This window comes from Oncorhynchus nerka, linkage group LG11 (assembly GCF_034236695.1).
Source record: "Oncorhynchus nerka isolate Pitt River linkage group LG11, Oner_Uvic_2.0, whole genome shotgun sequence".
NCBI classification, from domain to species: Eukaryota; Metazoa; Chordata; class Actinopteri; order Salmoniformes; family Salmonidae; genus Oncorhynchus; species Oncorhynchus nerka.
In genome coordinates, this window is record NC_088406.1 from 57,363,036 (window position 1) to 57,375,848 (window position 12,813).

General features: G+C 44.2%; 1 protein-coding gene across 5 annotated transcripts in view; it reads left to right on the forward strand.

The window, feature by feature from the left end:
- Nucleotides 1-12,813, forward strand: part of cntrob (centrobin, centrosomal BRCA2 interacting protein) — a 44,097-nt gene that overhangs the window by 7,884 nt on the left and 23,400 nt on the right. For 4 of the 5 annotated variants that reach the window (XM_065024682.1, XM_029673373.2, XM_029673368.2 and 1 more), the window contains 11 exons: nt 33-162; nt 456-572; nt 2,315-2,431; nt 4,257-4,355; nt 4,431-4,634; nt 4,925-5,092; nt 5,249-5,355; nt 7,707-7,811; nt 7,916-8,057; nt 8,309-8,483; nt 8,955-9,155. In XM_065024682.1, coding sequence (XP_064880754.1) covers nt 33-162; nt 456-572; nt 2,315-2,431; nt 4,257-4,355; nt 4,431-4,634; nt 4,925-5,092; nt 5,249-5,355; nt 7,707-7,811; nt 7,916-8,057; nt 8,309-8,483; nt 8,955-9,155 — 1,565 coding nt within the window. The remainder of the gene's footprint in view (nt 1-32; nt 163-455; nt 573-2,314; nt 2,432-4,256; nt 4,356-4,430; nt 4,635-4,924; nt 5,093-5,248; nt 5,356-7,706; nt 7,812-7,915; nt 8,058-8,308; nt 8,484-8,954; nt 9,156-12,813) is intronic. The other variant, XM_029673370.2, reaches the window with a different exon arrangement.

The following is a 12,813-nucleotide window of genomic DNA, read 5'->3' on the forward strand; positions in this document are numbered from 1 at the left end:
ACAAATTGCACTTTTCTTATTCTCTTCTCCAGTGGTGGGGTAGGAGGTTTAGAGGAGTTGTTCCCGCGTTATTCTTCTCGTCTGCGCTCTGATGGTGTCTTCTCCTCCCCGGAAGCCACTCTCCTTAGGGAGAGCCTAGACAGGGAGAGGACCAGCCGCAAGGTAAACACACGAACACTGATCCTGATATGATCTTTGGCCCCAATACCTTCCAATTCCTGAGGATCAGCCCTGCTTTAGCCTGCTACAGCCTGGTCAGTGTCTAACCCCTCTCTATGTGCCAGTATGAGTGGCAGATGTGTGTGTGTGAGGGGCAGGTGCTGCCTGGTGTGTAACTGCGTCTGTAGTAGGGTTGTCACGGTACCACTATCCCAATATTGGTTTCGGGACAACCCTAGTCAGGAGCAGTGTGACGTGCAGGGGCTGCAGGTTTGTGACGTTAAGTGTGTCTCTAGCAGTGTGAGCGGCACGTCCTGGTTTTGCAGAGTAAGGCTCTGGAGCTTCAGCAAAGATTGGCTCTCGCTTTGTCAGCTGACCGGAAGAAGGACGTCATGATCGAGCAGCTGGATAAGGTGTGGACACACCTTACACTCATATACACTCTTGCTCTCTCTCTGTTTCTCTCTCTCTAGCTCTCTCCCACACACATGCACATCTTTAGGATCTACAGTACCTGTCAAAAGTTTGGACACACGTACTCTTTCAAGAATTTTTCTTTATTTTTCTTTATTTGTACTATTTGTGCTACTGTACTACTGTACTACTGTGAAATAACACATGGAATCATGTAGTAACCAAAATAGTGTTAAACAAATCAAAATATATTTGAGATTTTCGGTTCTTCAAAATACCCACCCTTTGCCTTGATGACAACTTTGCACACTCTTGGCATTCTCTCAACCAGCTTCAACTGAAATGTTTTTCCAACAGTCTTGAAGGAGTTCCCACATATGCTGAGCACTTGTTGGCTGCTTTTCCTTCACTCTGCGCTCCAACTCATCCCAAATAATTTCAATTGGGTTGAGGTCGGGTGATTGTGAAGGCCAGGTCGTCTGATGCAGCACTCCATCACTCTCCTTCTTGGTCAAATAGCGCTTACAACAGCCTGGAGGTGTGTTTTGGGTCATTGTCCTGTTGACCAACAAATGGTAGTCCCACTAAGTGCACACCAGATGGGATGGTGTATCGCTGTGGTAGCCATGCTGGTTAAGTTTGCCTAAATAAATATAATAAATCACAGACAGTGTCACCAGAAAAGTACCATCACACCACCTCCATGCTTCACGTAAGAACCACACATGCAAAGATCATCTGTCCACTTACTCTGCATCTCACAAAGACATGGCAGTTGGAACCAGAAATCTACTAATTAGACTCATCAGACCAAAGGACAGATTTTCACCCGTTAAATATCCATTGATTCTCGCAGTCTTCTCTGAACAGTCGATGTTGAGATGTGTCTGTTACTTGAACTCTGTGACGGGCTGCAATCTGAGGTGCAGTTAACTCTAATGAACTTATCCTCTGCAGCAGAGGTAACTCTGGGTCTAACTCTGGGTCTTCCTTTCCTGTGGTGGTCTTCATGAGAGCCAGTTTAATCCTAGCGCTTGATGGTTTTTGCGTCTGCACTTGAATAAACTTTAAAAGTTACTGACATTTTCCGTTTTGACTGACCTTCATGTTTTAAAGTAATGATGGACTGTCGTTTCTCTTTGCTGATTTTAGCTGTTCTTGCCATAATATGGACTTGGTCTTTTACCAAATAGGGCTATCTTCTGTATACCACCCCTCCCTTGTCACAACACAACTGATGGCTCAAATGCATTAAGGAAAGAAATTCCACAAATGAACTTTTAACATATTTTGATTTGTTTAACACTTTTCTGGTTGCTACGTGATTCCATGTGTGTTATTTAATAATTTTGATGTCTTCACTATTCTTCAATGTAGAAAATAGTACAAATAAAGAAATACCCTTGAATGAGAGACATAGGTACAAAAACATGCTTACGCACACATTGATGTTGTATGGTGGTATTGAAAATGTTCTGTTGTGGATATGCTTGTTTTATCTTTAGCTCATTCAGTACAAACATAGTTCACTGTTTTATATTTTGCTTTATATGTAATGTGGGTGCTTTGGTGTGTTTGGACCTCAGGAAGAATAGGCAGCAGTTAATGGGGATCCCCAATAAATACGAATGAGTAGGTGTGTCCAAACTTTTCACTCATACTGTATATGGTGAAAATATCAGAGGCCAAGGTGGAGCTGTCACCATATATTACTAATAACCTGTGTGTGTCTATCTATCAGACCCTGGCTAAGGTGGTTGAAGGCTGGAGGAAACATGAGCAGGAGAAGAGTGAGGGAATGAAGAGACTACAGCAAGAGAAGGAGCTGGCGGAGAGACGACATACAAAGCAGCAAGAGGTAGCACACAAACAGTACAGTGCCTTGCGAAAGTATTTGGCCCCCTTGAACTTTACGACCTTTTGCCACATTTCAGTCTTCAAACATAAAGATATAAAACTGTATTTTTTTGTGAAGAATCAACAACAAGTGGGGCACAATCATGAAGTGGAACGACATTTATTGGATATTTCAAACTTTTTTAACAAATCAAAAACTGAAAAATTGGGCGTGCAAAATTATTCAGCCCCCTTAAGTTAATACTTTGTAGCGCCACCTTTTGCTGCGATTACAGCTGTAAGTCGCTTGGGGTATGTCTCTATCAGTTTTGCACATCGAGAGACTGACATTTTTTCCCATTCCTCCTTGCAAAACAGCTCGAGCTCAGTGAGGTTGGATGGAGAGCATTTGTGAACAGCAGTTTTCAGTTCTTTCCACAGATTCTCGATTGGATTCAGGTCTGGACTTTGACTTGGCCATTCTAACACCTGGATATGTTTATTTTTGAACCATTCCATTGTAGATTATGTTTTGGATCATTGTCTTGTTGGAAGATAAATCTCCGTCCCAGTCTCAGGTCTTTTGCAGACTCCATCAGGTTTTCTTCCAGAATGGTCCTGTATTTGGCTCCATCCATCTTCCCATCAATTTTAACCATCTTCCCTGTCCCTGCTGAAGAAAAGCAGGCCCAAACCATGATGCTGCCACCACCATGTTTGACAGTGGGGATGGTGTGTTCAGGGTGATGAGCTGTGTTGCTTTTACGGCATTGTTGCCAAAAAGTTCAATTTTGGTTTCATCTGACCAGAGCACCTTCTTCCACATGTTTGGTGTGTCTCCCAGATGGCTTGTGGCAAACTTTAAACGACACTTTTTATGGATATCTTTAAGAAATGGCTTTCTTCTTGCCACTCTTCCATAAAGGCCAGATTTGTGCAATATATGACTGATTGTTGTCCTATGGACAGAGTCTCCCACCTCAGCTGTAGATCTCTGCAGTTCATCCAGAGTGATCATGGGCCTCTTGGCTGCATCTCTGATCAGTCTTCTCCTTGTATGAGCTGAAAGTTTAGAGGGACGGCCAGGTCTTGGTAGATTTGCAGTGGTCTGATACTCCTTCCATTTCAATATTATCGCTTGCACAGTGCTCCTTGGGATGTTTAAAGCTTGGGAAATATTTTTTGTATCCAAATCCGGCTTTAAACTTCTTCACAACAGTATCTCGGACCTGCCTGGTGTGTTCCTTGTTCTTCATGATGCTCTCTGCGCTTTTAACGGACCTCTGAGACTATCACAGTGCAGGTGCATTTATACGGAGACTTGATTACACACAGGTGGATTGTATTTGTCATCATTAGTCATTTAGGTCAACATTGGATCATTCAGAGATCCTCACTGAACTTCTGGAGAGAGTTTGCTGCACTGAAAGTAAAGGGGCTGAATAATTTTGCACGCCCAATTTTTCTGTTTTTGATTTGTTAAAAAAGTTTGAAATATCCAATAAATGTCGTTCCACTTCATGATTGTGTCCCACTTGTTGTTGATTCTTCACAAAAAAATACAGTTTTATATCTTTATGTTTGAAGCCTGAAATGTGGAAAAAGGTCGCAAAGTTCAAGGGGGCCGAATACTTTCGCAAGGCACTGTATGTGCTTACAAAGATTTAACATGTTGCTGCCTTGCATCCATAGCTCTGTTTGAATTTGACAGTGGTTACATTTCCACACCACCATCCCACATCTTTATACCAAACCAAGTGGCGCGACTGTCATTGGCTGTTGTTATCACATATACATAGGATTCACAAATGTCACTACGAGTGTGTGCGTGCATGTGTGTTTTCCAGACCCTTGGTCAATTAGAGCAGTCTCTGGCTCAGGTTGCCGAGGCCCTGGAGCAAGAGCAGAAACACACTGAGGAACTACAGAGAACCAACAGACAGCTGGTGAGTAACTCACACACACAGTCACATTCTCTCGAACTATCATTTACACCTATGTGTGTGTGTGTGTGTGTGTAGGAGCTGCGGCTGGTGGAGTTGGAAGGGTCTCTGTGTGATTGTAGGCGTGAGTCTGAGCTCTTGTGTGTGGAGCGAGACGGGCTGCATCTACATGCCCAGGAAGCCCAGACTGCTCTGACCTGCCTCCAGGAGCAAACAGCCAATGAGAGAAGATCGCTGGAGGACCAGACAGTCCAGCTAGCCAATCAACTACAAGAGGAGAGGGTGGGTTTGTCTCTCCTGTCCAACATTTTGGAATGTCCGTTTAAATCATTCAACTGAAATTGTTACTAAGTAACATGTTTGCCGCAAACGGAAGCCTTGAAAGCAGCTCTTATTTAGCAACTAACAGCAGTCTCTAACTAGCATTTCCATTTATTAAGTGTTTTTTAAAATTGTGCATGAAGTGTACCTAATGGAATCAATGTCCTTTAAATAACTCAAAGCATCTTGAATTGGAGTTCATTCTAAATTGACACCATCCTGTGTGTGTATGTGCATGTGTTTGATTGTAGGAGTGCAAGCAGCGAGAGGAGCAGCATTTGTTGGAGATAAGACAGGTGTTGGAGGAGGTAAGGGGAGAGTTGGCCAAAGTGAGGGGGAGACTGATACAGCTGGAGGAGGAGAAACTGGAGGCGCGGAGAGAGTGGGACACGGAGCGCATGGACTGGGCTCTGGAACAGGTACATATCTATTTGTCTGTTTACAAGATCTTATGACTGGGGGCTGTTTACAAATTTGGGGGTCTGGGGGTTTGTTTACAAAATTTGTGTGTGTGTGTGTGTGTGTGTGTGTGTGTGTGTGTGTGTGTGTGTGTGTGTGTGTGTGTGTGTGTGTAGGCCCGATTTGAAGCCCAGCATTCTCAGTTGGAAGTAAAGCTGAAACAGGAGACTGAGAGACTGTCAGCTTCACAGCAGGAACACATTGCCCTGAAAGAACAGCACAGGTAAACACAAACGCCACTAGGGGGTGATAAAGTCCTAGACCACAGTTATTTTACCCACAAGCAAGCATACAAGGCCCTCTCTCGTCTGCCATTTGGCAAATCAGATCATGACTCTGTACTCTTGCTAACTGTTTACAAGCAGAAACTAAAACAGGAAGTACCCGTGACTTGCTCCATTGATAAATAGTCACCAGAAACAGAGATTAGGACTGCTTTGCTAACGCTGATTGGAATATGTTTTGAGACTGTGCCGATAACATTGACAAGCTAACCACCTCTGTTACAGGCTTTATTAGAAAATGCATCAGCGACGACGTCCCCACGGTGAGGGTTCGCTGCTTCCCCAATCAAAAACCTTGGATTAACACCAATGTTGGTGCTAAACTAAAGAACTGGGCTACCACACACAGCTATCATAGACGACCCTAAGGCTACGGCCATAGACAGGAATAAGTACAAGAAGTCCTGCTATGACCTCTGCAGAGTCATCAAACGAGCAGGACAATATAGGAACAAAGTGGAATCATATTACACAGCCTCCGACGTCCACCACATGTGGCAGGGGCTACAGTCCATTATGGATTACGAAGGAAGACCCAACCGTGATCTGCCCAACGATGCCTCTTTACCAGACTAACTCAATGCATTTTATGCATGCTTTGTGCTGGGTGTGAGGGCCTTCCCCGACCAAGAGGATTGGGTGATCTCGCTCTCCGAGGACCACATGAAAGGTCTTCAATCAGGGCAACACCCACAATTCCGTGGGGCCCGACGGTATTCCAGGGTGTGTTCTCAGAGCATGCGCAGGACAGTTGGCAGGCATTTTCACGGTCATTTTCAACCTCCTTGTCCCAGTCTGTAATCCCCACATGTTTTAATATGACCACCATCATGTAGCACTCACTTCTGTAATCATGAAGTGCTTTGAGAGGCTGGTTATGGCACACATTAACTCCACCATCCCAGACACCCTAGACCCACTCCAATTTGCATACCGCTCCAACAGATCCATAGATGACTCAATCACTCTACACACTGCCCTCACCCACCTAGATAAGTGGAATACCTATGTGAGAATGCTGTTCATTCTCACATAGGGCGACGCACAATTGGCCCGGCGTTGTACCAACGCCTGTGTAGGCCGTCATTGTAAATAAGCTCACCAAGCTTAGGACTCTGGGTCTGAACACCTCCCTCAGGAACTGGATCCTAGACTTCCTGACGGGCCAACCCGTGGTGGTGAGGGTAGGCTACATCACCTCCGCCATGCAGACACTCAAAAAAGAGCTCCCTCCTGTACTCCCACGCACGACTCTAACACCATCATCAACTTTGCTGACAACACGACGGTGGTAGACCTAATCACCGTCAACAACAAGTCAGCCTACAGGGAGGAGGTCAGTGACCTGGCAGTGTGGTGCCAGAGCAACAACCTCTCCCTTTAACGTCAGTAAGACCAAGGAGCTGATCGTGGACTACAGGAAACGTAGTAGTCCACATTGACAGTGGAGCAGGTCGAGAACTTCAAGTTCCTCGTTGTCCCCCTCAGGAGTTTGAAAGAGTTGTCATGGGCCCTCAAATCCTCAAAAAGTTCTATAGCTGTACCATTGAGAGCATCTTGACTGGCTGTATCACTGCTTGGTATGGCAACAGCACCGCCCTCGATCACGTGGCGCTACAGAGGGTTGTGCGAACAGCCCAGTACATCACTGGGGCCGAGCTCCCTGCCATCCAGGACATCTATATCAGTCAGTGTGGAAGGAAGGCCCGGAAAATTGCTAAAGACTCTGCTTCTGCATAGCTAGCTGTACCGGTGCAACAAGTCTGACACCAACAGATTCTTGAACAGCTTCTATCCCTAAGCAATAACACTTATAAATGGCTAACAAAATAGCTACATGGACTATGTGAATTAACTTTGTTTTTGCACTGTCTGTGCGCACTCACAGGGCCCTACATACTCACTCCATCATCTGTTCACTCACACATATAATGCACATACATTAATAGTGTCTACACACACGCACACCCACTCACATACAAGCTGCTGCTACTCTGTTGTCTTATATCCTGTTTCCTAGTCACCTTACCCCTATACATATCTACCTCCATCACTCCAATATCCCTGCACATTGTAAATATGCTTTTGGAACTGACCCTGTATATAGTACGCTTATTTACTTACTTATTGTGTTCTCCATACTTCTTCTTTCTCGTGTGTTGTTGATAGTATTTCATTGTTATTGATTGTTGGGTTTTGAGTTTGCAAGAAAGGCATTTCACTGTACTTGTGCATGTCACATTGAAACTTGAACCCACACACTTCCACAGTGTTTGACGTGTGTTTTCAGGAATCAGCTGCTGGATCTGAGTGCTCGCCATGAGAGTGAACTTTCCTCCCAGTTACAGCAACACCAGCAGCACACACTGGCACTCACCCAGGACTACCAGATCAGGTAACACACACACACACACACGGAAAGTTTATCACACCAGGTTGTTTTTTGCACTCGTAGTGGTTTCTGCCCATTTTGTGTGTGTGTGTGTCTCTCTCTCTCAGGCTGGCCCACTCCAAGCAGCAGTCTGTTTTGTTGGAGGAGAGCAGGAGGAGGCTCGAAGGGCAGAGAGAGGAGCTTGTGAGCAGACTGCAGAGTTTACTACGCTCCCATTGGACAGAAGCACTGAGACTGCTCAGCACACAGGTACGTATACTCACACTCAAACAGTGTTTCTATACTGATCATTTCTGTCACCTCCTGTTAACAGAGATACTGACTTGCACTTTTGCTTTCTGCCTCTGCAAATGTTGGTTCTGTGTAGCATGCCAAAAACTATACTTATGGGACTCTTGAATTAGGCTTGTGGTGTAGTTGATTTGCTATCATCCGTTTTTTCAATGGTCAAGGCCTTCTGAGCCAGCCAGCAGAGGTACCTGTGTGTGTTTGTTTTGCAGGCAGAAGGGTCTTCTCTTCCTTCGCTGTGGGACGAGCCCAAAGACTGGATGAACCAACATCTACTACAGGAACCATCATCTAGTTCACACAGTACAGTACAGTACAGAGCTGCAGCTGACACGCACATGGTGCAGAGAGAGCAGGAGGGGGAGGAAGTTGCTCGCTTGGCACAAAGTAATCAATAGGAACATTTTATGTTTTAAACCGCTCTGCTTAAACTCACTGATTAGACCTTATGTTTTAAACCACTCTGCTTAAACTCACTGATTGGACCACTCAATCCTGAAAGTGCTAGCTTCTCAAACCTTCAAACGGTGCCAGAGATCAAGCACTGATTCTCTATTCCCAAGAATGTCTATCTGAGACTATATTCAAATCAAACATTAACTTTCAAGGTAAATGGAGGCAAATCCACAAGCCCCCATTGCCATCTTTTTTGTCAGTCACTTTTATTTAGCCATTTCTAAGCTCCAAAATAATTTTGCAAATGTGCTCATGTAACATCAATATGGTTTGCACCGGCCCAAAAGTGTGTATAATGATTGCACTGTAGAGTCCTGCAGTGTCTTTGTTGAGAGAAGTGCTTTCTCTATTGTTATTGTTATTATATTTTTGTTAGTGTAGTTATTATATTTGTTTCACCAGACGCTCAAGCAGTGGTCCTCCAACTCTCCAGAGAGAGAGGTGAATTAAGTGGAGAGGGTGAAGCAAGAGCGATAAAAGAGGGAAGAGAGAGAAGTTGGGAGAGAGGGGCAGGAAGAGAAGAGAGTGGAAACCTCAGCGTGCTGAACCACACTCTCTCCTTCAACCTTCTGGAGCCACAACTAGACACCACCAACATGACAGGTACCCACACACGTCCAGCTAGAAACCACCAACATGACGGTAAGGGCTGGGAATTGCTAGGGACCTCACGATAGGATATGTGCTGTGATTTTTATTGCGATTCGTTGTTCCAATCTTATTGCTCATCATATGTCTGCTGCTCAGGGGCAAAAGAGAGAAAACAAGTTTTGATCAGTCATCGAAATAAAAGTGCTGAAAACAAATTGTCTCCCTATTTAAAAAGATGGAGAGCAGGCTATGAAGGAAAAATACTGGAGTTTTGGTGCAAGTACAGCCAACTAGCGCAAAAAATAATATTGCGATTTATAGTCCATACAATACGATATATTGTCAAAAATAGTATCCTTTTATTTTAACTATCACCCCCCCCCCGATCGGTTACACACATGTTCGCAGGCACAAACACACACTTGCACGTTTTGTTCTTCTATCCTCGGGACATAAAATGAATTTATATTCAAAATCCTATTTACCCTAACCTGTAACCCACACACTAAACCTCTTACCCCTAACCCTCATTGTAATCCTAACCCTAAACCTAACCACTGAGTTTAAAATAGCATTTGTCCTCATGGGGACGTGGGAAATGTCCCCACGAGGGAGAATTTTCCATGCAGGAACCTTTGGGTATTTTCGGTCCCTACACGGATATAAGAACCAACCACACACACACAGCCAGAAACGACCAACCTGACAAGAACTCAGGTGTGTATGTATATTGTGTCGGTATCACAGGAGGTTGGTGGCACCTTAATTGGGAAGGACGGGCTCGTGGTAATATATATAGGTATTATAGGTATTCAACACATTCAACACATCAAACACATTATTTCCACGTGTTTGATGCCATTCCATTTGCTCCGTTCCAGCCTTTATTATGAGCCGTCTTTCCCCTCAGCAGCCTCCACTGGTATGTGGTTGGTTCTTGCACTCACACATTCGGGTGTGTGTGACATGACTGTGCAGTAGCCTAATTGTCATATCACCTCTAATCTGTTAATGTCGGAATTGGATTTATGCAGTCTCCCTGAATCCTGCCACCAGAGCCCAAAATCTATACAGTAATGCCAACACACTCTTACACACACTAATACAAACTTAACACACACTATCACAATTTTGTCTGCCCACGTCCTTCTGCTACCAGAGCCAAATATACACTTACACACAATGACACACACTAACACAATTGTATCTTCTGCAACCTGAGCTAAATATACGATAATGCTGCCCTGGGTGTGACCAGGGTGAAATCAAATGTAATTAGCCACATGCTCCGAATACAAAAGGTGTAGACCTTACAGTGAAATGCTTACTTACGAGCCCCTAACAAACAATGCAGTTAAAAAAAATATGAATAAGAAAAAAAGTAACAAGTAATTAAAGAGCAGCAGTAAAATAACAATAGACTATACTAGACTATACAGGGGGGTACCGGTACAGAGTCAATGTGCGGGGGTACCGGTGTCGATGTAATTGAGGTAAAATGTACATGTAGGTAGAGTTATTATAGTGACTATGCATAGATAATAACAGAGAGAAGCAGCAGCGTTTCAGTGGGGGGGAGGCAATGCAAGTAGTCTGGGTAGCCATTTGATTAGGTGTTCAGGAGTCTTATGGCTTGGGGGTAGAAGCTGTTTAGAAGCCTCTTGGACCTAGACTTGGCACTCCGGTACCGCTTGCCATGCGGTAGCAGAGAGAACCGTGTAGGACTAGGGTGGCTGGAGTCATTGACAATTTTTAGGGCCTTCCTCTGACACCGGCTGGTGTAGAGGTCCTGGATGACAGGAAGCTTGTCTCCAGTGATGTACTGGGCCATTAGCACTACCCTCTGTAGTGCCTTGCGGTCGGAGGCCGAGCAGTTGCCATACCAGGCAGTGACGCAACCAGTCAGGATACTCTCGATGGTGCAGCTGTAGAACTCTTTGAGGATCTGAGGACCTATGCCAAATCTTTTCAGTCGCCTGAGGGTGAATAGGTTTTGTCGTGCCCTATTCATGACTGTCTTGGTGTTGTTGGACCATGTTAGCCTGGCTGTGCAGTCATGAGTGAACAGGGAGTACGGGAGGGGACTGAGCACGCACCCTGAGGGGCCCCTGTGTTGAGGATCTGCATGGCGGATTTGTTATTAACTACTCTTACCACCGTCAGGAAGTCCAGGATCCAGATGCAGAGGGAGGTGTTTAGTCTTAGGGTTCTTAGCTTATTGATGAGCTTTGAGGGCACCATGGTTTTGAACACTGAGCTGTAGTCAATGAATAGCATTGGGAATGGGCAGTGTGGAGTGCAATAGAGTGCATCTTTTGGGGTGGTATGGAAATTGGAGTGGGTCTAGGGGTTCTTGCATAATGATGTTGTTTTCGAAGCACTTCATGGCACATGAGTGCTACGGGTCGGTAGTCATTTAGGCAGGTTACCTTAGTGTTTTTGGGCACAGGCACTATGGTGGTCTGCTTAAACTTCTTAGAGCTACCCCCCTACTTTTTTCAATTTCTGCCTGAAGACATACCCAAATCTAACTGACTGTAGCTCAGGCACAGAACCAAGGATATGCATATTCTTGGTACCATTTGAAAGAAAACACTCTGAAGTTTGTAAATGTGAATTGAATGTAGGAGAATATAACACAATAGATCTTGTTTAGATAATTCATTGGGAAAAAACATACGTTTTTCTTTTTATTGTTGTATCATCTTTAATTGAATCCGTTAGCGGGATTAAATTCGACAACATACGGTGATCGCTACATAAATAGTAATATTAAACATTCATGAAAATACAAGTGTCTCACATGGTCGAAAGCCTAGAATCTTGCTAATCCAACTGCGTTGTCAGATTTAAAAAATGATTTATTGCGAAAGAATACGCTGCGATTATCTGAGCACAGACCCCCATATCAAACTACTTATTCAACCAGCACTTGCGTAACAAAATCGCATTGCATTGAAATAAATCGTTTACCTTTGAAGATCTTGCTCTGGTTGCAATCCCAAGGCTCGTTGTTACACAATGAATGGTCTTTTGTTCGGTTAAATCCATTTTTTATAGCCTAACACGAAACATTTTATGAACGCTTATCTCGTTGAATTTCGTGTCATTCAATTTTCTACGTAACATCCAACGTAAAATAGACTTTCCCTGACTTTATCCAGTCATGTTTGGTTTCCTTGCAATCAACTGTTTGTTTGTAACACAACCAAACTTGATGGGTCATTTTGCGGGACGTATTGACCCGGAAAAAACGATTGGAAGACAACAAGTGACGAGCCCATTGTACACCAATTATATGACCACTGTCTCGTTCATTGACTGTATTTTAACCCAATGACCACTGATCGTCTTGAAATCTAGCTGGGTAGATAGCCAATGAGCAGAGGTAAACGGCAATATCCCATGGTTCTTTGTTTTAAGACAAACCTTTCCATTGAACGCTGGCGTAAGGACCGTTCTTTCGCCATTGCCAATTCAACCGTGAAGGAGCGACGCTTATTACTCACAGCAGTATTTCGGTGACTTGCAGACTGACTGACTGCCATTAGGTACCGAGATAAGATCCTCAGACATTACATCAAAGTTGGATCAGCCTGTAGTGTGGTTTTCCACTTTAATTTTGAGTGTGACTCCAAATCCAGACCTCCATGGGTTGATAAATTTGATT